The sequence below is a fragment of the Suricata suricatta genome, chromosome 8 (assembly GCF_006229205.1).
Source record: "Suricata suricatta isolate VVHF042 chromosome 8, meerkat_22Aug2017_6uvM2_HiC, whole genome shotgun sequence".
Lineage (NCBI taxonomy): Eukaryota > Metazoa > Chordata > Mammalia > Carnivora > Herpestidae > Suricata > Suricata suricatta.
This window is the reverse complement of record NC_043707.1, coordinates 133989327-134013766: the sequence shown is the minus strand read 5'-3', so window position 1 is coordinate 134013766 and position 24440 is coordinate 133989327. Positions and strand designations below refer to the sequence as shown.

The following is a 24440-nucleotide window of genomic DNA, read 5'->3' as shown; positions in this document are numbered from 1 at the left end:
CGGGACGCCGGGCCCGTGGTGCCGGGCAGCCCGAGGCGGGGCTTCCGGGCCCGGGCAGCGCTGTGTGCCTTCGGCGCCTCGCACTCCGGGGGATGCCGCCAGCCTAGGCCCGGTGCCCCTACGTCTGCTCCTCGGGCCGCGCTTGAAAACCCCTCCCTGGGCCGCCACGCGCTGGCTTGTGGGAGGTGGCGGCCCGCGTCGCCAAGGACCTGTCGTCACTGTCCTTGCTCGAGTGTGGGGAGCCGCCGGAAGTCCCCCAGTGCGGAACGGGGAGGAACTTCTCTTCCTCTCTCTGCACCCGGCTCACTGCTGCTGTTCCTTCTCAAGCCACAGCTTCTGCCTCGCGTGCCTAGGGACATCCGCTTAGATTCCCACACACGTCCCAGCCCCCGGGATGGTTGTTTACTTCTTTGTAGTAGCCTGCATCGCGGTCGTAATAAAATAACTGCTTGGTCGCTGTCCTCTCTGCGTATCCCCACCCCGCCCCATGATAGCCCGCTTGCCACCCGCGACTGCCTGGTTTTAGTCGAGCGTCTGAGGCCAAGCAGTGGGCACGCAGCAAGTGTTTATAGCGGGAATGAGCTCGCAAGGCATCACATTTTGTTAGGAATCACAGTCCTTGCCTTTGCCTCGTCTCAGTGATAACCAACCGCCAAAATGTCCCCGGAACACGGACAGGGCGGTGGTGGTAACCAGGTGATTGTAAGGCAACGATTATTCTGACCCGAGTGTCCGTCATTAATGTTTGTTCTTTCCTTTAAGGAAAATCATTAAAGATGTCTGAGTATATTCGGGTAACCGAAGACGAGAATGACGAGCCCATTGAAATACCGTCAGAAGACGATGGGACGGTGCTGCTGTCCACGGTTACAGCCCAGTTCCCAGGGGCCTGTGGGCTGCGCTACAGGAACCCCGTGTCTCAGTGTATGAGAGGCGTCCGGCTCGTAGAAGGAATTCTGCACGCCCCCGAGGCTGGCTGGGGAAATCTGGTGTATGTCGTCAACTATCCCAAAGGTTTGTGGCCATTTGGTTTTGCGGTGCCAAAGCGTAGGTCGTTTCGTTTGTTTCTCATTCTAAGGCAGATCGTGGCTCCCTTCCGTGGGGAAACGTCTCCTGGGACCCGAGGATGTCTTGAGACGTTACCCTTAGCCTAGACTGCGGCGCTGCTGGTCTGCATTAGCGAACATTGGAAATACCGGACGTTTTATCAAAGAGAAAATACCGGATTCTGTGAACAGATGCTGCCAAGGTTAAGGCCACATTTCAGGAGCTACTGAGAGTGCTTTGCAGGGATCAGCCTGTTGGAAATGATCCAAGTGCCCTGATGTTTTGTTTTGGTGTTTGGTCCTTGCAGGCTTCCATCAGTAATTCACTTAATCTGACGTGGTTTTGCCCCTTAAATGCCCTAAATGCCCTTAAATGAACATCGATTGCAGTAAAACCCGAATCAGTGCAACTCTAATCTGGGCTTTTGGTCTTATTCTCACTGCATCTTAATCACTGATGTTCTAAATGTAAAAAAAGGAAACATGAAGAAATGCTGTCAAGGAAATAGGTATATTTTAGCAGTAGGAATTTGCTGTGGTTGACAGGTACCAGTGTTAGTTTTATTAACACTTGTTACAGCAAAGTCTCATTTTTGGTTGGTGTGCGGGACCTTGACTAAATACTTTGAGAACATTTTTAACAGCAACTGGGGGAGGGTGGTTTGCTTGTTAGTTTCGTATGCTGTTTATTGAGCCATTGGCTACAGATTAATATTCATCCAAATTTAAAATGTTATGTAAGGGGGCGCCTGGGGGGCTCAGTCGGTTAAGCGTCCGGCTTCCGCTCAGGTCATGATCTCACGGCTTGTGGGTTCGAGCCCCGCGTCAGGCTCTGTGCTGACAGCTAGCTCAGAGCCTGGAGCTGCGTCAGATTCTGTGTCTCCCTCTCTCTCTGACCCTCCCCTGCTCGCACTGTCTCTCTCTGTCTCTCAAAAAAATAAATAACATTTTAAAAATAAAGTAAAATGTCATGTAAGGGCGCCTCGATGGCTCAGTTGGTTAAGCTCTTGATTTCGGCTCAGGTCATGATACTGCAGTTCTGAGCCTCATGTAGGGCTCTGCGCTGACCGTGAGGAGGCTGCTGTCTGTCCCTCTTTCCCCCTTCTTCCCTCCCTGTCCCCCTCTCTGCCCCTCCCCGTGCTCTCTCTTTCTCAAAATAAACAAACATTAAAAAGTAAAATAAATTGCCATTTAGATGATGATGTGTCAGTGTAGATTCATGGGTTGTAACAAATGTACCCTCTGGCCTCGGGGGGTTATTGGTACTCGGAGAAGCTGTCCACTGTGGAGGGGGACGGGGGAAGTCTCTGCCATCCGTCTCTAGAAACTGGCCCTTTTTAAAATCTCATTTAGTTCCTCTCCTCTTCCCTTCCAAATAGTGGGGGGGTTTTTTGTTTTTTGTTTTTGGCTGTTTATTAATGTTCAGTGTTTACTTACATTTGAGAGAGAGCAAGAATGTGAGGGGGGGAGGGGCAGAGAAGGAGACGCAATCTGGAGCAAAGCAGGCTCCAGACTATGGGCTCTAACTCACAAATTGAGATCATGACCTGAGCCGAAGTCAAACGCCTAACTGACTGAGCCACCCAAGCACCCCCCACATTCTGATTTTGAAAATAACCTAAGATTTTGGTTTTTATTACAAAATCAATGTGAGTTCACTGTTGAAATGTTAGAGAAGAAAGAAAAGGAAAATTGAAATCACCTTTAAGTCCACAGTTGGAGATAAAAGCTGATTGTGTTTTGGTCTGTATAACTTCTAACTTACCAGGCATTAGAATAAGCAGATGTGTTTAGTGGGCATAAACGTAGTACAGCCCTGTTTTTTAACCTGGTTTTTTTTCCTCCTTCACGTGTCTTAAGTCCCAAGTGAAGAATTAGTTTTGTTTTGCTGTGCCTTGTGAGAGGGGAGAACAAACCACTGTGATCTCGAGGCCGCGCAGACCCAGGGTGGGAGGGGTCCCTGCGCCCGTCCCGGAAGAGCCCTTCGGCCGCTCGCTCGGTCCCTCACCCTGCCTTTAAGAGCTGACGGCACTCCTCGCCCCAAGTTCTCAGTGTCTCACTGTTCTTAGGATCTTTTTGCTTATCGTCATCAGGTGTAATGTGTCAAGAAGTGTTAAATGGGGAGTTCACTGAGGTTTCTGCTCGTTTTGTTCAGATAACAAGAGAAAAATGGACGAGACGGATGCTTCTTCAGCAGTGAAAGTGAAGAGAGCGGTCCAGAAGACCTCTGATTTAATAGTGTTGGGCCTCCCGTGGAAAACCACCGAACAGGATCTCAAAGAGTATTTTAGTACCTTTGGAGAGGTTCTTATGGTTCAGGTAAACTTTGATTTCATTTGGCTGTTTTTCTTTTCCAGTGAACTCTTTTCCCAGAATTCCTGCCGTTGAGTGACACTGCCCTTCATGCTCAGCAGACAGTATTTCTTGATATTTGTGATGTGCGTGCGTGGGGGGTGCTGAAAAGGAATTTGGGTCGGGGCGCCCGGCCGGCCTCGTTGGGGCATGGGACTCGTGATGTCAGCCCCACGTTGGGTCTAGAGCTTACTTAAAAACACAATTTGGGCCATAACTATTTTCCTTGATGCATATATCCTGTGTTAACTTACATTGTTGGGAAATTTTTTAAACCCCCCCCTTTTCCTTTTTTTTTTTTTTTTTTAAAGTTTCTTTACTTTGAGAAAGGGAGTGGAGTGGGGGAGGGAAAGGAGGCGAGAGAATCGCAAGCAGTGTGGAGCCTGATGCGGGGCTCCATCTCGGGACCCTGAGATCGTGACCGAGACTAAAGCAAGAGCCAGCCGACCAGCTGAGCCACCTGAGTATCTAAAAAACATCTATTTTTAAAAGGGGGAGCCCCGTGGCTGGCTCAGTTGGAGGAGCATGCCACTCTTGATCTCCACATCATGAGTTCAAGTCCTGTATTGGGTGTAGAGATTCCTAAAATAAATAACTTTTAAAGAAAGATAAAAACACTTATTTCCTGCTTTTCCAACTTAAGAATGTAAATATTAGAGGGGTGCCCAGGTAGCTCAGGTGGTTGAGTGTCTGGCTTCGGCTCAGGTCATGATCTCACTGTTTGTGAGTTCGAGCCCCCATCATGCTGTCTGCTGTCAGGGCAGAGCCAGCTTTGGATCCTCTGTCTCCCTCTCTCTGCCCCTCTCCCCCTCTCTGTGCAGGCATGTTCTCTCTTTCAAAAATAAATAATTTAACAAAAAGAATGTAAATGTTAGATCTAATTTATCTTTGCATTGTAAAGCAGTTTGTTAAAATTCTGTTCCATAACATGATTACTAACATGATCTGGATTCAGCATTTACTCTCCTGTTGCTTTTACCTCAAAAATAACGTGGTTTAAATTTTAATCTCTATCCAAGTGAAGCCATTCAAATTACCAAGCAACTCTGACTTTGGGTGTGGTTTTAGTAAATGTCAATGATTTTTTTCCCCCTAGGTCAAGAAAGATCTTAAAACTGGTCATTCAAAGGGGTTTGGTTTTGTTCGTTTTACGGAATATGAAACCCAGGTGAAAGTAATGTCACAGCGACATATGATAGACGGACGGTGGTGTGACTGTAAACTGCCTAATTCTAAGGTACTTGTTTCCCCTCTGCTTTGGGAATTTTTGCTGACAAAACTCCCTTAGAAGACCCCGCAGAAAAACATCCTGAATGCACTTGGAAAAGGTAGTGGCAGGGAATAGTCCTGAAACATTCTGCCTCATTACAGCCTCAGGACCTTAATGCATGCTGAATATTTTATGTTTGTTGAAATATTTAGTGTATTCCTCCTCTAAAACTTGGTTCATTTTGTTCTTCATTATTTCTGATGAGTGAACAGTTTCTCACGTAGTTACATGTTAAAACACAGACAGTCAGAATACATTAATCTTGTTACAAAGGCCCGACTTGTTCCCAGCGAGCAAGACTTACTTGGAGAGTTCCCATCTTTGCCAGGGCATTCCTCAGTCATTGACTTTCCCTTAGTCCAGATAAAGGGTCTTGAACTTTATACTTTAAAACGTTGGAGGCACCTGGCTGGCTCTGTCTGTAGAGCGTCAACTCGTGATCTCTGGCTTATGCGTTTGGGCCTCGTGTTGGGTGGAGATTACTTAAAATTAAATCTTTAAAAAAATAAGATGTTCTTCGCTGAAGCATTAAAGAGCAGCGCGAGTGCAAGAAAGTAAGAACGTGCCTACTTTTTAATGACTCCTCAACTATAAAAGGCAGATCGCTCTTGTTACCTCCTCTATCGTAATGCTGTGTTCATTGCTCATAAAATATTTTTCATGTTTTTCTCTTGTTGTGATTTGGCCAGCAAAGCCCTGATGAGCCTTTGAGAAGCAGGAAGGTGTTTGTCGGGCGCTGTACAGAGGACATGACTGCTGACGAGCTGCAGCAGTTTTTCTGCCAGTACGGAGAAGTGGTAGACGTGTTCATCCCCAAACCATTCAGGGCCTTTGCCTTTGTTACCTTTGCAGATGATCAGGTACTTTTCTCTTTAATCGTAATTCTGACTATTTAGTTAACTTGTCTTGAAGTTTTCCCATCTGGCTCATTGCCGTCCTCAGCTAAGCTTTCTCACCTCGTAAGCTGTTGGGTATATGTGGGTCTGGATAGTTGTCATAAATCCTCTAGGTGTTTTTTCAGGATACGGCATTTAACTGGGAGTGTTTTATATCTTTTGAAAATAAGCTGAAAAATCTCTGCTGCTGTTACTGCAGCTAAAGTCCATTTTAAGGGTTTGAATGGAATGAGCTTATTTTCCTCCAGCTAGGCACTGGCTTGATGTCTAAGTTTGATTGCTACTCTGGGGCGTGAGTCAGTGGTTTAATTTCCTTTATTTACATCCCCTATTTCTTGTAGGTTGCGCAGTCTCTTTGTGGAGAGGACTTGATCATTAAAGGAATCAGCGTCCATATATCCAATGCTGAACCTAAGCACAATAGCAATAGACAGTTAGAAAGAAGTGGAAGATTTGGTGGTAATCCAGGTGGTTTTGGGAATCAGGGTGGATTTGGGAACAGTAGAGGGGGTGGAGCTGGTTTGGGAAACAATCAAGGTAGTAACATGGGTGGAGGGATGAACTTTGGCGCTTTTAGCATCAATCCGGCCATGATGGCGGCAGCCCAGGCGGCCCTGCAGAGCAGCTGGGGCATGATGGGCATGTTAGCCAGTCAGCAGAACCAGTCAGGCCCGTCAGGTAATAACCAAAGCCAAGGCAACATGCAGAGGGAGCCGAATCAGGCCTTTGGCTCCGGAAATAACTCCTACAGCGGTTCTAATTCAGGTGCAGCGATTGGCTGGGGATCCACATCAAATGCTGGGTCCGGCAGCGGCTTCAATGGAGGCTTTGGCTCCAGCATGGATTCTAAGTCTTCTGGCTGGGGGATGTAGGCGGTGGGGGCGGTATAGACTGGTGGGAATTCAAATTTTTCTAAACACATGGTAAGTATATTGTAAAATACATATGTACTGAGAATTTTCAGAATTGGTTTGTTCAGTGTGGAGTATATTCAGCAGTATTTTTGACATTTTTCTTTAGAAAAGAGAGGAAAAGCTAAAGGAATTTTATAAGTTTTGTTACATAAAGGGTTGAAATATTGAGTGTTTGAAAGGGAACTGCTGTTTGCCTGATTGGTAAAAAACAAAAAAACAAAAAAAAAACCCAACACACTACAATTGATATCAAAAGGTTTCTCCTGTAACATTTTATCCCTGGACTTGTCAAGTGAATTCTTTGCATGTTCAAAATGGAAACCATTGATTAGAGCTACATTTTTTTCTCCCTGTTTTAATTTGAACCCCACCATATGAATTTTTTCCTTAGGAAAATCTCCTGTTTGGAGATCCTGGTGTCACAGTGTTTGTTTTCATTTTTGTTTTTTAACACTTGTCTCCCTTCATGTGCAAAAGTACAATATGAAGCCTTCGTTTAATCTCTGCAGTTCATCTCATTTCAAATGTTTATGGAAGAAGCACTTCATTGAAAGTAGTGCTGTAAATACTGCGCCGTAGGAACACTGCCGTCTTCGTGCTCTCGCCCAGGCCTGCGTCCTCACGCCGCCCAGGCTGCGTCTCTGACGGTGGGTGTCCCATTTTTATCCGCTACTCTTTATTTCATGGAGTCGTATCAACGCTGTGAACGCAAGGCTGTGATATGGAACCAGAAGGCTGTTTGAACTTTTGAAACCTTGTGTGGGATTGATGGTGGTGCCGAGGCATGAAAGGCTGGTATGAGCGAGAAAAGGAGAGAGCGCGTGCAGAGACTTGGTGGTGCATAATGGAGATTTTTTAACTTGGCGAGATGTGTCTCTCAATCCTGTGGCTTTGGTGCGAGAGTGTGCAGAGAGCAATGCTAGCCAATAACGTACGGATGTTTTTTGCATTCAAAGGACATCCACATCTGTTGGAAGACTGAAGTGAGTTTTGTTCTTAGATAACCCCGTTAGCCGGATGTGTTAGGTGACCGATACTTGTATCTCCCCTCCCCCACTGCCAACTGCTGTGAATGCTGTATGGTGTGTGTTCTCCTCTGTTCCTGATCTGTAAGTGTGGTCCTGTGAACTGGAGCTGGTGGGTTGAGAACATGGACTGAGCTTGTGATGTGCTTTGCAGGAGTCCTTGGAAGCAGAGTTCACCAGTGAGCTCGGGGCGTCGCCTCGAAGGGTGGGAGTTCTAATGTCTGTCAGCTAGCCCTAAGAATGCTGTTCGATGCGGTTCTGTGTCCTGTGCTTGGATGCTTTTTATAAGAGTTGTCAATGTTGGAAATTCTTAAATAAAACTGATTTAAATAATATGTGTCTTTGTTTTGCAGCCCTGAATGCAAAGAATTCATAGCAGTTAATTCCCCTTTTTTGACCCATTTGAGATGGAACTTTCATAAAGTTTCTTGGCAATAGTTTATTTTGCTTCAAATAAACTTATTTGAAAAGTTGTCTCAAGTCAAATGGACTCATCACCTGTCATGCATTGACACCTGATACCCAGACTTAATTGCTATCTGTTCTTGCATTGTCCAAAGTGAAAAGTTTTTTTTTTTTCTTTTTAAATCTAGTTTTTAATAAGTCTGGGTGACCGCACCTAAAATGGTAAGCAGTACCCTCCAGTATTTTATCAGTGCCTCTGTGCATTTGGGTGATGTTCTATTTACATGGCCTGTATAAATCGCCATTGGGAATCATGCCTTCTTAAAAATACTCTTATTTGGGGAAGTGGGAAAAACAATGTTGATTATTTTCAAATGCTTTGTAGCAAAGCATAGCAGTTGAAAAGAAGGGCATATCGGCACCTTTCTAGTCTGGGATTTGAAAAGTGGAATTAATTGCAGGAGGGATAAAGCAGAAGAAACCACAAGTGTGTCTTGTGCCTGAACGCCATTACGAAGCCGGATAGCTTTAAGAACCAGCAGGGTGGGTGGTCGGTCTGAAAGTGTTAAGTGAAATGGGCTTTGTCCTCCACAGGTGGGCAGTAGAGTAATGTTGAATGAGACCGTTTACAAACTCAGACTAGACTCTCCCGGCGCATTGTGCAGCGTGTAAAAGCAATAATCTACTGTTCTCGCTTGTACTTTTCATGTACCTACTGCTGTGAGAGTTGAGCTTGTTTTCTGATGGAAGAATGTTAATGTTTCTGTGTTGGTAGTTTACCTGATGCCCTTATCTAACTAGATAATAACTGGGTTTGTCTTTTGCAAGTTATGCGTTTTAAGCTTTTAGAAACAAGTCCTTGATAAACTTGTGATCGCCATGTTGTGCTCAGTTTCCTCTGTAAAAGGATCTTGCGTTGTTTTGATTTTTTTTTCTGCATCTCAGTTGCATGATTTCCAAACCCTGTACCATCTGAATTTTGCATTTTAGCACTTGCACTGCTCCTCAGCAGCAGTAACATGGTAACACTTAAAATGGTATTCGGGGACCTCCAAAGACTAAACTGACAAGCCTCCAAGGATCCCAGGGGTAAGTTCTCTTGTCGATGGCATGGTTTTCATCCCTTCCTTGCACTTGTTGTGAATCTAGTTTCTGGTCTGAGAAGGCCTTCAATGTGCCGCAGCCTTCTGTTAACATGTTTGTGGTACTAGTAGCTGTGGGTGATTAATTCTGCCCTTAAAGTAAACAAATAAAAAGAACGAAAATGAAGTCTAGAAGTAAAACTATTTGGCAAAGGTTTGTTTTTAAAACTAAAAGTCTATTTGGTCATCTCAATGCATTCATTCTTAAAACTTTTTTGAACCAGTTGAATAAAAAATTTGTTGCCACCACAGTTTAGTGTCTGGAGTCTTACTGGAAAAATTCAATTTCTTTTTTATCTGGGACAAAGGTGATGGACAGTTACTTCGAAAAAAGTCTCGAGAATTTCCCCCTGTAATATGCCCAGGAGGAATTAGGCAAAAACTCAGAATGATTTTTTTTTACATGAGTGGTAAATATTTGACTAGAATGAAACTCTTTGTTAAACGCTAGCTATTAAACCTTTAAGGGGGAATAGCCAGCCCAAATGACAGGAGATCCTTAAGGTTAGGTCCCCAAGGTTAAGTTGTGTCCTTGGGGAGAATACCGTAACCGCTTGATAATTCGGAAGACGGAGGTGATCATTAGAATATGGTTCGTTGTTGACCGCCAGGGGGGCAGCTCTTAAGTGTGTGGGACTTCTGGGCTCTGCTCAGCTCTTGTGACTTGTGGTCTGTGGTCGAGGTGTGTTTCTTGTAAGGAGGGGAAAACACTACCGATTTATCTGACCTATCGCCACTCAGTTCTAGTGTCGTGTTTCTTCTTGAGGAGTTGCCACATTTGATTCAGCTGTCTTCTGAATTGGACCAGTATTTAGGTTACTTCCAGGTGCCGGGACGTCCTCACAGTGGAATTAAATTCTTCGAGTTGGCATTACTAGGGCAGAGACCGCGTGCTTGCGGGGCTTTTCAAGTATATTGCCAGGCTTCCTTTAGAAAACTTCTGTTGTCTTTGACAGTGTGCAATAGTGTCCTTCTGTTTTTTGTTTTGTTTTGTTTTTGTCTACCAGTTTGATAAGTGAAAAATTCTGTCTCACCAATTGATGGTGTTGGTTTTGAACATGGGAATCAGTCATTACCTGACCTAAAGTATTGATGTTTCCATCTTATCTACAAAGTCCCGCTTCAGGGTTATCCCTGAGCGAGCGCTGTCGTACGTGCCTCCCTGTCAGCGGTCAGGGAGGGCAGGTCCCCAGCAAGGGAACAGCAGTCCGAGAACGTGCAGTGACGGGCAGTTTCTAGAAATGCACGTGTCTGGTGCAGAAGATAGTGGACTTCGTAGGTCATTAAACGCAGATCTAACCAGTGACTTTTCTGTTGCATTGGCACAGATGACGTCACCTAACTGTTGATGTCCCCTGGAGCCCGACAGTAAGAAGCGGGAAGCCGGCAAGGGAGGGGGCCCGTCCCCGCGTCCTTCCCGGCCGCTCGGTTCGGGCTCGGGCTTTGGCGGTAGAGCAGCAACTGCCACATTATGTCTTTCGGGTCACGTTGCTGCCAAGATCTTTTATAGGGAGTTTTAAAAATAAAGAATCCTTTTCCAATTGAAGACATACAATTTAAAAATTATTAATTATGTTCTTGATCCAGGGAATATAGTTACTAACTTTTGTGTAGACCCCATACTGATTTGCTTCCCCACAGTTCATGGAACCCCAGGACACTATACCTCCCACAAACCACCTCTGTGTCTCATTATCCAGAAACACTAGTGCCCCTCCACTGTCCCCTCTGCAGCTGTCCTTGCCACCGCCTTCTAAGCCAGCGCAAAGCATGTTCTCTGTCACCCTGACCCCCAGGTGGGCCTGCTGTTTGTACGCAGCGCTGCATTTCTGCTGGTCGACGATTGGTAAGTCCACAAACATTAGAGTTCTGGCAAGAAAACCCCTTTGGGTCAGTCCCCATCCGGACGCTGTTCCAATGTCATTTGTCCTCATGAAGGATTCAGCTGTGCTGCTTGGCAAACAGATAGGCAGGATGTTGCTATTGATGACAACTCTGTTCTTCAACTTAATCAGTGCGATGTCGTTATCAAAACCAGCATCGTGAGTGTAACCTTCGTGTATGAAAATGGCCTCGGCCCAGGCTTCCGGGTAATGAGCTGGCAGTCTCTTCAGGGTCCCCATTCTGATGTCCAAGGAGGAGGCGTCTTCTCTCTGCTCGTACACCGCGTGCGCCGCTGTCAGGACCCAGCTGTCCTGCAGGAGCGCGCCCGCGGCCGTCGTTCGCCCTGACAGCAGGACCTGCCAGGGGAAGTCCCCAAGCTTGGCGGTTTGCCCTCCGTAGATGCGTCCGCTTACGGCTCGAGTTGATATCCCACAAACTGGGGAAGGAAGCAGATACATAGAGCCTTTATAGAAACCCAGTGGTGTTTTTCCCCACAATTATTCCCACTTTGGAATCATAGCTACTTAATGTCATCCAAAAACTACAGGTGAATTGGTGGGTGTCCACCCAAACATGCAAGTGAGGCTGCTTTAAAACGGCCCAGTTCAAAGACCTGATAAAACTTTTTGGTATTAGTATTAGCTCCTCAGAAAAAGAAGTGCGTGGAAATTAACCGTTAGAAATGAATTGGTTTTGCTAAAATAATTTGATCTACACGATTGGGAATATTAATAGGGCAAGCAGGAATTGTCTGAGCTGTTGTCCTGGGTGATGTGATTAGAAATCTAGTGAAAGGAGATAACCTTTTCATTCCTTCTATTTTCCTCCTTTTAAAATGGGATGTTTACCATGTAGTTCTGGGAAAACAGGAACTCCAGTCACTGTCCCGGGATTTGCAAAATTATTTTCGCCTTTGGACATTTAAATGTTTTACAAATCAGAACATCGGCAGGTGTAGCCAGGAACCTTCAGGTTCAGAAATTACTATTTTTGTCTAGTTGATTCTTCCGAACTAAATTTTCTTGTGTATTGCTAACAATATGCTCATTAATGTAGCAAATATGTTTCCTGTTGTGGCAGAATTAAAACGTGCAAATGTTGTGTCAGCTAAGATGTAGTTTTCTTTAAAAAAAAAAAAGACTCATTTAAGCCAGATAACACAGGAGTAATTAATACATTATTATATCTTTCTGATTTTTTTTAGTCCCTGTATTCAACTATATATTTGAGCCAAGTCTGGTTAAGAAATAAAAATTTTTAAGTAGTATTAAAAGGCGAATTGCATTAATGTTTAAAAACTACGTATCGTTGAAAACAGTTGCTTAGGGAAATAATGAAGTTATTGGCTTTGGGTTTTCATAGTTTTACAGAGAAGAAAAGTAACTATAGCAGAACTCGTGTTTATAAACAAATGGTGGAAGATAATTTTTACGATTCATTTAATTTTTTATGCTTGCCTAGTTGTAAGGTCAAAAAATGACTGACGCGCAGTCAGCACCTAGCAGCCCCTCCGCACGGAAAGGGAGTGAGAACGTATTCTCTGGAAATAATAACTTGGCGTGAGAGCCACGCGCTGAGGTCCGTTTCTGCCCAGGGCCGCAGAGCCCCGCCCGCTGCCCCGCCCGCCGCCCGCTCTCCCTTCTTCCCGTCAGTCGCGAGTCCTGTATAAATGTATCCATTACCAGGCTCGCAGGCTGGGAGTGATTTTTCTCCTTCGGAGCTCGTCCAGAATCCATCAGCCTCACACACATATTTACCTGCAAATCATTGGAAAAGCAAAACTGTTTAACTGCATGTGGAAGGTGGCTGTCATTTGCTTGAATGCCCCCTTGAAGAATGTTGATTGTGGAGCGGCTTCGGGAAGTGGAGGTGTCTGAGTAACCATTTTACATGATTTCACAAATAGGAGGTCTCTGCATTAACCGTGTTTGCTGGCAAAGTGGAAACCTTTTAGATGTGTAACTTGAATATGTATCAAGATCTCAAGTGCTTAATGATAAGGTTTTGACTTGTTAAATTAAACCATCTGGAATATATTGTGTGTTTGTAGTAGTCATTTACTAGATAAGATCTGTTTTCAGATTCTTGCAAATTGACATTAAAGTCACTTGAGCTGTAATATTTCACTTAGCGGTGGGAGAAGTGCCTTTTAATCTTTCCGTGTGGCCTTAGCCAAAAATGTTGGCCAAGTTTATTTTCAGATCCTGAGGGCTGAGGTTCCCAATCACTCGCCCCCAGCTCTGAGCAGTTTGCTTACCTTCGCGCCTTCCCATTGTGTAGAAGGTCTCGTTACAGCGGTACTGAATCTCCGCCTTGTACGTGGTCACGTCGGGGCCTGTGACGTACTGCACTTGGCCGTTGGGTAGCTCCTCGGGCGGGCCGCAGTCCACGACTGGCAAACGGGGAGGGGGGGGTGTGTCAGGCGGTCCTGACACTGCTTGTGTCCCGCACTGCCCGAAGGCCAGACGGACAGGTGGTTGGGCTGCAGGGTGCTGTAGCCCGAGGCACCCCCACCCCCGCCCTGCCGCGTGCACGGTGGACATCCCTGACCTCCTCTCCGTAGTGTGAGTCTAAAGCAGCACCCTCCTCCCCATTCAGACCTGACCGGCTAGGTTGCGGTGAGGCCCCTGGGGCAGGAGCACGGTGCTGCCTCTCTGGAAGGAAGGGGATCGGAAACCTCATGGACTCCTTAGTGCCCTAACTTCTGACAAAGTTCTGCGCAAAACAGCCTCCTGGATTGAACACGGCACTGCCCCACATGCCTGCCTGCCTGGTTCCCTGGAGAGCGGCACTCAGTCTGCAGTTTGGCCTTAAATGTCGAAGGTGCCAACACAGAGAAGGACTGGGTTTATTCTAAGACTCCTTTTCCTAAGTTAACTGTAGGAGACCTGGAAGTCCCCGTGCCTGGGATCGGCGTCAGCTCACTCGTGGGGACAGGAGTGTGCGCTCCCTGCCCGGGTTCTGAGACGCGCCAGCTCACACGGGATCCGACACTGCGTCCTTTCCCCGGATGTTCAGAGGGGCTGAACTCCTCACCAGCCCCCTGATAGCCGTGGGCCTGGCTCTGTGCCTGGTGCTCCTCTGGGTCTCTGCAGAGCCCACGGCTACGTGGCTTCATTAAAGTGGCTGAACTGGGGTTCAGACCCAGACCTGCCAACTCCCAGCCCTCCTGGGGTGCTGGCTCTCCCGCTTTTCAACTAAGAATTGGTGGTCTCCCGGGGAGGGGGGGGGGATGAAGCTGTGGAGTGAAAATACTTAAATTCCCCGCAAGTTCTGCGGAAACCCTTGCACAAAATGCACACAAGAGTATCAGTCCCTGATCAGTAGGCCATTTCAGAAGAGACCGGAAGCAGGCACAGCGGCAGAAGCAGCGCGGGGGATTTGGGGTCACGGGGACTTACTGCTGCACTTGGGCATCGGCAGGTCCCAGGATCCGTCTTTCTGACACACGGCAGCAAATGACTTGAGGGGCAGATGACCCTAAGGAAGGAGTCAAAATGCTACTTTTCCTTGTTTGTATCGTGACCCCACTCTCCAATGCTCTGCTCCCGCAGCAGTGCCTGGAGGGGGGGGTGCCACACCCCAGTGACTGGACACACCCCTGGCCGGGTTGTCACCGAGGCAGCAGACCTCCTCTCTCAAAGGGTGTTGGTGCTGCGGGAATCAAACGTTGAACCTCTGCGGTGATTGAGGAGTATTTTTTGCTTTTCCACTTTAATCCAGAAACAGCACATTTGCAAGTTTCTGCTGCTTTTTTCACCATTTATATGAAGTGCCGAAGGTCAAAGGGGAAGGCCAGCCTGCTCCAGCGTGGAGCGAATGTGCCTGGAGTTTTCCAGCTTTGTGGCCGGCAGCTGGGGGGACAGTTACTAAAAATACTTTCCTAGGCTTTTGGGTATGTTCTCAGTTATTGCTAGTACGGTTTACAGAGAACATGTTGGACTTACTGAAACTCATTTTTTTTTTTAAGTTGAACTTTTTATACTAATTTTTTTTTTACTGTTTTATTTTTGAGATAGAGACAGAGCATGAGTGGGCAGGGGGAGAGAGAGAGGGAGACACAGAATCGGAAACAGGCTCCAGGCTCTGAGCTGTCAGCACAGCCTGATGCGGGGCTCAAACTCACTAACGTGAGATCATGACCTGGGCCACAGTCGGAGGCTCAACTGACTGAGCCACCCAAGCACCCCTGAAACTCATTCAAAAGTTGGAAATGAAGGATCACTTGGGCAGGAGGAGCCTGGATGCTTTAAAGGAGAGCAGGAGGGTCCTTTTTTCTTTTCTTCCTGTTTTTTTTTTTCTCTCCCCTTTCCCCCAGATCAGAAACTGAAGAGGTTTGCAGTCCAAGGAGCTGCTAAAAGTGCCTGGTGGTTTGTTTTTGTTTTTTGGTGTTTTTTTTTTTTTTTTTTTTTTGACTCCTCCGCAGGACCGGACTCAATAGCTAACTATCACCTCAATGTTATTACTTTTTACCACTGGGATTCCACGACAGTTTTGAAGAACATAAAGAGGACGGGTTAATCTCTTACCTGTGCCCCTTACGCAACACAGTAAGCGTTTTTAAAAATTATCCTCCCTCACCCTTCACAGAGGTCACTATTTATAACTTTGCAGAATGTACTGTTTCCTAGGTCCGGTTTTTTTTTTTTTTTTTTTTTGTATGTGTGCACACTGGAGTTGTTGCACTGAAGGCCGTCACATGACCAGAGGGCAGGGCCTAATTTAATGCAAGGTGGTCGCCCAGGTCTCAGGGTCTCCCTGAGCTGCTGTAGGGTGTGAACAGACAAAAATCCATTTTAATCACCAGCTCTAAAAAAGAAAGGGCCTTGGGGCACCAAGTGGCTCAGTCAGTTAATCCGGCTTCGGCTCAGGTCATGATCTCACAGTTCGTGGGTTCGGGCCCCACGTCGGGCTCTGTGCTGACAGCTCAGAGCCTGGAGCCTGCTTGGGATTCTGTGTCTCCTTCTCTCTCTGCCCCTCCCCTGCTTGCTTGCTCTCTGTCTCTCAAAAATAAATAAAAATAAATTTTTAAAAAAGGGCCTTAAAGTTCATTTTACTTATTTTGAGACAGAGCATAGGAGGGACAGGGAGAGAGAAACGCAAGCAGGCTCAGCATAGAGCCCCCTGTGGGGCTCCAACCCATGAACCCCGAGATCACAACCTGAGCCAAAGTCAAGAATCCAAGGCTTGGGGTGCCTGGGTGGCTCAGTCGTTTGAGCGGCCGGCTTTGGCTCAGGTCAGATCTCATGGTTCATGGGTTCAAGCCCCATGTCAGGCTCTGTGCTGACAGCTAGCTCAGAGCCTGGAGCCTGTTTCCGGTTCTGTGTCTCCCTCTCTCTCTGACCCTCCCCTGCTCATGCTGTCTCCCTCTGTCTCTCAAAAATAAATAAAAGACTTAAAAAAAATTTTTTTTTAAATAAAAAAATAATAAAAAAATGAATCCAAGGCTTAGAGCGCCTGGGTGGCTCAGTCGGTTGAGCATCGGATTTCAGCTCAGGTCATGACCTCACAGTTCATGGGTTCGAGCTCTGCATCCGGCTCTGTGCTGACAGCTCAGAGCTGTCTCTTTCCCACTCATACTCTCTTTCCCTTGAAAATAAAGTGTTGAAAATAACATTAAAAAAGAAAAAAAGAATTCGAGGCTTAACTAACTGAGCTACCCAGGTGCCCCTTGAAGCTTTTTGTATAAAGAGCAAAAAAATCCTCCATGGGCCTCTTTTTTCTAGGCAAGCTTATTTCTTTGACTTTTAGTGTGTAATCAGCGGCCAAAGAAACCGCCACGCTGACCAGCTCTGTGTCCACTTACTTGCAGAAGCTCGTACCCCGGCTCGCAGAGCACGGCCACGCGGTCCTTCAGGACGTACTGCGCTTGCACAGGCACCAGGCGGCCGTTAGGTGGCGCCACCGGACCAGGGCAGGGCCGAGCTGCGCAGGGGAGAAAGCGGACTTGGGGGTTTTGCTGCGGCTTCCAGCAGGCCAGTCTGAACGTGGCCGTTTCAGGGTCTTGATTTATCGCCTGAGCACTTAACACCCGGCGAGAGCTCGCTGCAAGCGGGGTAGAGTTCTTAAGATTTAAAACCAGGGGCAAGATTACACCGCGGCGCTCACTGCACACATCAGGATTAGTGGCCGGGTGGCCTCGGAGAGCCAGGCACACGGGAGCATCTGCTCCGCGCACGGACCTCACAGCCCCTGCCGCAAACCAAGAGATCGTGTCACCTTGGACGGAAAGAGCTAGACCTGCATTCCCAGCAATTACTTTTAACCTTTCTGGGCCTCAGTTTCCCCCAGGGCTGCTGTGAGGGCCGGATGTAAAGGCCAGTGCTTTGCTGAGCGCTGGGCAAAGAGTGGGTGTGGGTGGCCGCCCACAACAGCACCGGGGCGCGGAGAAACCTGGGTTCAGCTCCCCACCAGCATTCAGGGAGACTTGTGCTCCCCCCTTGCCTCACAGTGCTCAGTCCCCCAAACCGCGGCCGGTTGTCACCCCAAGTCTTCCCCTCGCCCATGCCAGTGCTTTGCTGAGTCCCCTTCTCCCCCCCCCCCCAGCAGCTGGTCTCCGTGCCCTGGGGTGGCTCTCAGTCCCCTGCAGTCCCAGAGCCCAGCACCCCCCCCCAAGCGCCCCCTGCCACTCCCAGTCCCCATCTCCAGGGACAACCCTGGCAGCCACCCAGCGCCCAGGCCAGAGCCCTGCTCGCACCTTCTCTCCCTCACAGGACTCCATCTTGCCCTTTGCCCACCAGCCTGGCAAACCTGACGCCCCCTTTGAGTTGCTCTGAAACCAGCACTTCGGTTGTAGAAGTGTCATTGCTTTGACCCTCATGAGAATGAGCTAACAGGAGACAAACGCTGGTCACCTAGTGCCCGCCTCCCTCCTCTCAGCCAACTCGCCCTCCCACATCTCCAACCTCGGTGGCCTGAGGGTTCGTCTTTTCTAATCCGATATCCTCATTTAAAAAATTACTCCAATCCCTATAATCCAATTGTCACTTCCTCCATGCCACACCCTGTGCTCAGTGCCTTCCCTGCATCAGCTCCGGAATGGATACCTTTCGAAGGAGACATTGTTCTTAATTGGAATCTTTGGAACTTTAAGTCTCAGAAAAGTTTAGTGAGAGGTTCAGTGTTACATAGCCCGGAAACAGGTTTGAGCCTGGACACAACCCAGGCAGCCTGACACTGAAGCCTGCACTGGAGCTTCCTGGACGGATGGACGGATGGTTGATTGGAGAGAAGGATGGATGGGTGGGTGGATGGATGGATGGGTGGGTGGGTGGTCGGAAGGAAGGAGAGAAGGAAGGAAGGATGGATGGGTGGGTGGGTGGATGGATGGATGGGTGGGTGGACGGAAGGAAGGAGAGAAGGAAGGAAGGATGGATGGGTGGGTGGGTGGACGGAAGGAAGGAAGGCACCAAGGAAAGAAGGACAGAGAGATTGTTCCCGCAGAGAAAGTGATTTGCCCAGAACAATCCTTTCTTTCCTTTTGCTTATGACTCTCTTGCCCCCTCTTTCTTCCTGTGAAAACCCTCCGTTTTTAGACAACCCCGTCAGAGCTGCCCTCCACACGGCAGATGGGATGCTGCCCAAATCACGAATCATTTAATAAAGCCAATTAGATCTTCACTCAGTGGGATTTTGTTTTTGTTTTTGACGGTTGGGTGTGAAGGGTGGCGAATACGAGGCACCCCAAAATATGACTCTTTGGCACAAGGATTCTTTTGAGCTGATTATTTTCAGACATTGCAGACACAGAGAGGCTTTGAGAACAGAGCTGAAGTTTTCCTTTTGAAGGGAACGTTATATTTACAAAAGTACAAAAGACATGTCCATTTTGTCAGAGCGCCCCCCTCTCTGCACCGGGGGAATGAATACGCCACTAGAAACTCATGGGCGGAGAAGACAGGGTCCGAAATCTGTATAATGGACCTTACTTTTGTTTACCACACTTCCTGGTCATGGTCCCCTCCCATCACTGACTTCCCCCACACCCTCCTCTCTCTTGTCTTTAGCTGAAGATGGTATTTAAGCCCGAGTTCTAAGCCCCCGGTCCCCCTGGGTAAGCTCCCACACGTGCATGGGGCACACCTGTTAACAAACTTGTTGGACTTTCTCTTGTTAATCTCTTTTGGTCCCAGCTAGGAACTGAGGAGGGTAGAGGGAAAATTATTTTTTCCTCTCCTGTAGGTGGAAAGAGGGCTGGTTGGGTGGACGGGTGGTTGGAAGAAGGGAGGGATGGAAGGAGGGGTGAGGAGAGGGATGGACGGGGTGGGGTGGGGGGGGCAGATGGCATTTCCCCCTAGGGTACCACAGGCCATCCCCGCTCAAGCCTGGTTTGTCTTCCGATGGAGTGTGGGACATGCTTCCCCCAATGGCGTGTTGGATCTCTTTTGAAACTGAAGGCGTTTGACGAAACAGAGGCAGGAAAATCCCTCAGGCCTCTGCTCCTTGGCCTTTTGTGGCTGTCACAGTCAGAAGACCCTCAGGGACTATGATGTGACAGGTGCCCTCCTTACGCCAGGAGGGATGGAGCTTTCTTATCACCAAAGACAAAGGGAGCCAAGAATCATCCAAATAAACAGGTTCGCCCTGTTTACAACACTTACCTTAATGTGCCATATTTTTCCATGACTGTCTCCTCTTCTGCAAACCCGGCACAGAAGTACCCAGGCCTAACTGTTTCTTTGGGTCTTTATTTCCTTAGGAAGTCTCCCCTGCCATGTGGAGCTTAGGTGAAATAAATCTGGCCATTTTTCTCCTGTTGATCGGTCTGGATCAGTGTACTTCTCAGACCCAGCCAGGGACCCCAAGAGTGTCGAGGGAAACTTGTTCTCGCCCTACGTTTTCCCGGCCCAGCTAGGAAAGTTCCGTCCCGAGAAGCTCCTAGACTCCCCGGGCACAGCTTCCTGCCGGGACCCGGCACCCACTCGCCCTCACCTGTGCTGGTGTAGTGGATCTTCCAGCCCGTGTGGCCCCCCGACCGATCGGTAACAAAGGTGACGGTCACAGCGTTGCTCTTCGTTTCGATCCTCCTGGGCAACGTCGTCCCGCACAGTGGACCATACTCGTCTTTGTCCGTTCGAATCTGAAGGCAGAAAGGGGCCCTGTCAGCCCAGGACCAGCCAGAGCCAGGTGAGGTCCAGCCCCCGGGAACCTGACCTTGAGGGTGTCATAGGGGCACTGGGTTTCAGGGTGCGTCTCCACGTCGAAGGACTCCACAAAGTCCAGGATGACGCTGAACCCCTCCTCCAGGCGGATGCTGTAGGTGCAGCTGGACAGTTTGGGGTACGGCTGCGGGTATTCAGGGCTACTGAGCACCCCCGACCGGTTGGTGAAGACCTGACCTGAACACAGGGCTGAGAGAGGCGGGCGGGGAGTGGTGAGCCGGACCCAGGCAGCCTGACTCGGCCCCGTCCAGCCGTCCTCCTGCAGTCTGGCCCAGGGCCAGCCCCAGAGGCACCTCTGCAGGCCAGACACCACACCCCAGTGGTAAAGGGACAATCTGGTGTTTCTTGGGCTTCCTGGCTTCAGCTGAAACAGGTGGCACCCGGATGTATACCTTCCAGGGCCCCACTCACACCCCCAGGGGCTCCTGGGCGGGAGGAGTCCTGGGCCAGACTCACAACCCCCAGGAGTGAAGAAGTGAGCGAGGTCAGGCTGTGCTAGGGGAGGGGAAGGAGCAGAGGGGTGAGGGATCCCTTCCTTATCCCCCCTGATCCCAAGTTCATCCACCACGGGGCTCCCACTGGCACCCAGCTAGGACCAGTCCACCCTTCCCTGTTTCCCCACCGGGAACAGAGGGGCCTCCCCGTGTTCACTTCCCCTACCCCCCTGGGCCCGGGCTCTGCCCTGGGGGTTAGTTGAGGGAAGTTCAAGTGCACACCAATCAAGCGTGGTGCTCTCTTTCCCCATTGGGCCAGCTGATTGTGCACTTGCAGAGCGAGCATCGGCACCAGCCCCGGGAGGCATCCACCCAGCCCTGCCCCAGGCTGCGGGGGTGGGGGCAGGGGGATGTCATGGGCATTTGAGCCAGGAGACTTCCAGAACTGAGGAGTCCCAGCACCGGCTTTTTGTTCTGCTCTCCAAAGGGCACAGGGCGTAGACCCTGAGTGTGGGGGGCCAGACCGCCCAGCAACACCATCTCCCTGGGCCTCTCTGCTCAGGGTCAGGCTCTCCAAGCCCAGCGCATGTGGGACATGAGTCATTCTCGAATAGTAGCTGGTCTAAGGGTGCTCCCAGCTCAGCCCCTGGGGACCCAGTGGGGGCGTAGAGAGAGCCCTGTTTCCCTGCGTGAACTCAGGGAAGCCCTCGTCCTTGCCCCCCTCTGGGCCTCGGTGCCTCATCTTCCAAATGGACTGGGGATACTGAGCAGACCTTTCTGGCAAAGGGGCTCGAGGAGGGGGCTCCCACTGCCTAGGGCTCCTCGGGGCATCGATGAGGGTCAGGAGGGAGAAGAGGCGGCCAGGGTGCGCACCACGGCCCTCTCCCCACGGGGCCACCCAAGAGACACGAAGCAGTAGGTGGAGGTGGAGGCAGGTTTATTGTTAGGTCCAAGGGTGGGGTGGCTGGGGGGCTGCAGGCAGCAGTAAACTTGGCCTGACCCGACGGGAGCTGGAGGTGAGGCTAGGGGCTCTGCTCTGGAAGAGAGAACAGAGAGACAGAGAGGGATGCCGGTGGAGAGACAGGGGGACACATGGGTGGAGTAGGGGGAGGCGGCGGCGGCACTGAGGCTTGGGGCTGCCTGCTCTCCAGGATCCCCCGCCCCAGGTCCCCATGTGGGCACCTGGCAGGAGTTCGGAGGGAGTGGGCAGTAGAGGCCAAAGGGGTTGTCCTCCAACCTGGGGGCCCGAGACGGCAGTATGGGGGGTGCCCAGAGCCCAGCCGGGACCCACAGTGGGGATCCCGTGATTTAAGGGAACGGGCTGAAGACCCATGAGAGGGAGCCAAGGGCTGAGGGAACGTGAGTGGATGGGACGCGCGGCAGGAGGGACAGAAGACCGAAGGCGGCCTGGCGGGCCTGCCGGGAGAAGCGCCCAGCGGCCAAGCGCAGGGGTCCCCCCGGAGCCCTGGGCAGAGCGCTTACGGCCTTGGGCAGCTGGCCGCGTGCCGGGCTCACCTGAGCATGTGCGCCTGTCGCGGTGGAGGACGTAGCCAGCGCGGCACGAGCAGTAGAAGCCGCCCAGGTGGTTGTGGCAGTGGTGGTCGCAGGGAGGCGCCTCCCCTGGGGGCACCTGGCACTCGTCGATATCTGGGGGGAGGGGCAGGTCAGGCAGGCGGTCAGGGGGAGGGCGGCGAGGCCGAATGGGGGCCTCACGGCTGACCAAGAGGGCCTCCTCGTGTCTCAAAGAGGCTGGTGCTTGCAGAGCACTTTGAGGCCTGGGGCATCGTAACCTCCCCGGGCCACTGGGAGGGAGATGACAACACCAGCTTTTTCAAACCAGTGACGGGCTAAGCATCCTGCTCAGAGTCACCCAGCTAGTGGGCGATCAGCAGAAGCACCGGGCATTCGAACCCCATGAGCAGGTTCCACTAAACCCTGCTGCATCCTCCCGAGGAGCACAGAGAGGTCGAGGCACTTGCCCAAGGTCACACACCCGAGCCAGTAGCTGAAATCCAGTGTTGGGCTCCAAGCCCGTGCATGAGCACAGTGCGCTGTGCCTCCGGTTCTCGGCAGAGCTTGACCTCCCATCTGCCTTTGCATCCCAGGGGGGCTGTGAGCATGTCCCTGGCTCGGCACCCACCCAGCACACCTTCCGGCCCAGTCGGAGGGCGGAGGGCACGGCTGTCACTGATATTTGCACTGGGGATGGGGTTGGCCTGAGGTGCGGGCTTCTCTGCCGTGGGCTTGGCAGGAATCCAGCCTCGGGGAGGTGAGGAGGCTGAAGGGAAAGCTGGCCTGGCCCAACACAGAGTCACCCCCGCCTGCAGATGAGCCCTCTCCCCCCTCGCAACCTTGGCTCACCCTCTGCCGCATAGAAGGCCTCAAAGCCCGTGAAGGGCTTCTCGTTGGAGTAGTCAGAGTGGAAGGTGACATCCAGGCTGGAGGCGGGCGAGTAGAAAGTGTCATTGCCGGGGGCCCGCTCCGTGTCCGTGCTCTCCTGCCCGCACAGCGTGGCCAGCACCTTGGTCCCTGAGCTCAGCTGTAGGGTCAGGGTCACAGGGGAGAGAGGGCAAGACGCAAGGCCCCACCTCCCTTCATCCCTCCCTTCGAGGCCAGACCCCCGCTCCCATGTGTCCCTGTTCCCCCCACCCCGTTCCCAGGAGCCCCCAGCCCTTGAGAGGGCCCGGGTCACCCCCGCTCCATCGGCACCTTGACAAAGTCGTACTCGCAGAGGTAGGAAAGCTCCAGGTGGAAATGGGTGAAGTAGAGGCGCAGGCGGTAGCCGGGGGGTGCGCTCAGGGTCCAGCGCTGGTCCTGGTTGTTGCCGTATTCCCTGGGGAAGCCAGGAGACGCCAGGCGCCCAAACAGGGGCTCAGGCCCCTGTGGGCCCAGGGGTGTGGCTGCCGAGCCCCACAGCAGGCCCAAGAAGATCAGCAGCCTGAGGGCGGCGGCACGGGGGTGGGTGAGGGCCCCGAGGTCTGTTCTAACCCCTCGCCCCCCGCCGGGGAGAATGTAGCGGGGGGAGGGGTCCACTCACCTCATTGTACACCCATCCAGCTGACCAGGCCTGGTCTGGAGCCTCATGGTGTCTCACCTTTGATCTGTTTGTCCAGTGCCTGGCCCTGCCCCCAGCCTCCCTGAACTCTGGGATTCTGGGAACTGACCCCACAGCTCCTGCTCGCTTGGAGGACAGGGCACTCCAGGAGCCAGGGATTGCACCTGGATGACAGATGGCCCTGGAATAAATCTTGGCTCCGTTTCTCACCCTTAACTTCTGTGTTTCCTTCTAAGGCCAGAGGGGGCCTCCGTGACAATGATCTTGACAATGATGGCTTCTAGATAGAGATGGGGGATGTATCTAGTTTTGCTCCCTCCTGGAACCCTGTGTAAGATGAGTTTTTCTTAATATTTTTTATTTTTGAGAGAGAGAGTGCCAGTGAGGGAAGGGTGGGGGAGGGGGGCCAGAGGATCCACGTGGGCTCCACAGCGACAGCACAGAGCAGCCAGTGTGGAGCTCAAACTCACGAATGGTGAGATCACGACCCCAACTGAAGTCAGAGGCTCAACCGGCTGAGCCACCCAGGTGCCCGGGGAAGGAGAATTTTAAAAAACACACAAATGGATGAGGGTGGAGGATATGGGAGAGGAGGCAGCATCACCATTTGGGAAGCTGGGAAAACATGGACAGGTGAAAATAACCCTCTAGAAAGCAATTGAATTGGAAATCGGCTTGGGAATTGGTGGCACCGAGTCCTTCTGGGAGCGTTAAGAAGCTTGCCAATCCTGGGACACCGGGGTGGCTCAGTCGGTCAAGTGGCCGACTCTCGATTTCGGCTCAGGTCATGATTCCAGTGTCATGAGATGGAGCCCTGCATGGTTCTCTGCCAAACTGAGGAAGGCTTGTGGGTAGG

General features: G+C 50.5%; 2 protein-coding genes across 5 annotated transcripts in view; one reads left to right on the top strand and one right to left on the bottom strand.

The window, feature by feature from the left end:
- The window catches only part of TARDBP (TAR DNA binding protein), a 13329-nt gene extending 359 nt beyond the window's left edge, over window positions 1–12970 (top strand). Inside the window, exons 2-7 of one of the 3 annotated variants that reach the window (XR_003911609.1) lie at window positions 763–1014; window positions 3202–3365; window positions 4495–4635; window positions 5358–5528; window positions 5906–7125; window positions 7857–12970. Coding sequence is in view for 1 of the 3 variants with exons in the window: in XM_029946486.1 (XP_029802346.1) it covers window positions 777–1014; window positions 3202–3365; window positions 4495–4635; window positions 5358–5528; window positions 5906–6436 (1245 nt within the window). In the remaining 2 variants the exon portion in view is untranslated. Of the gene's footprint in view, window positions 1–762; window positions 1015–3201; window positions 3366–4494; window positions 4636–5357; window positions 5529–5905 lie in introns of all 3 variants that reach the window. The other 2 variants (XR_003911608.1, XM_029946486.1) reach the window with 2 other exon arrangements.
- Window positions 10592–23761, bottom strand: MASP2 (mannan binding lectin serine peptidase 2). Of its 2 annotated transcripts, XM_029946488.1 has the most exons (11): window positions 23567–23761; window positions 23239–23467; window positions 22891–23068; window positions 22045–22176; window positions 20088–20284; window positions 19866–20013; window positions 16741–16859; window positions 14336–14414; window positions 13192–13326; window positions 12617–12691; window positions 10592–11370 (listed from the first exon to the last, which is right to left on the bottom strand). In XM_029946488.1, exons 1-11 carry the CDS (start codon window positions 23611–23613, stop codon window positions 10607–10609), a joined length of 2103 nt encoding a protein of 700 aa, XP_029802348.1. In that variant the 5' UTR covers window positions 23614–23761; the 3' UTR covers window positions 10592–10606. The 2 variants fall into 2 exon arrangements, with proteins under 2 accessions (XP_029802348.1, XP_029802347.1); XM_029946487.1 differs by lacking the exons at window positions 10592–11370; window positions 12617–12691; window positions 13192–13326; ... (2 more) ...; window positions 19866–20013; window positions 20088–20284 and adding an exon at window positions 21467–21565 and having other exon boundaries at window positions 23567–23670.
- Between the last annotated feature and the right edge of the window lie 679 nt (window positions 23762–24440).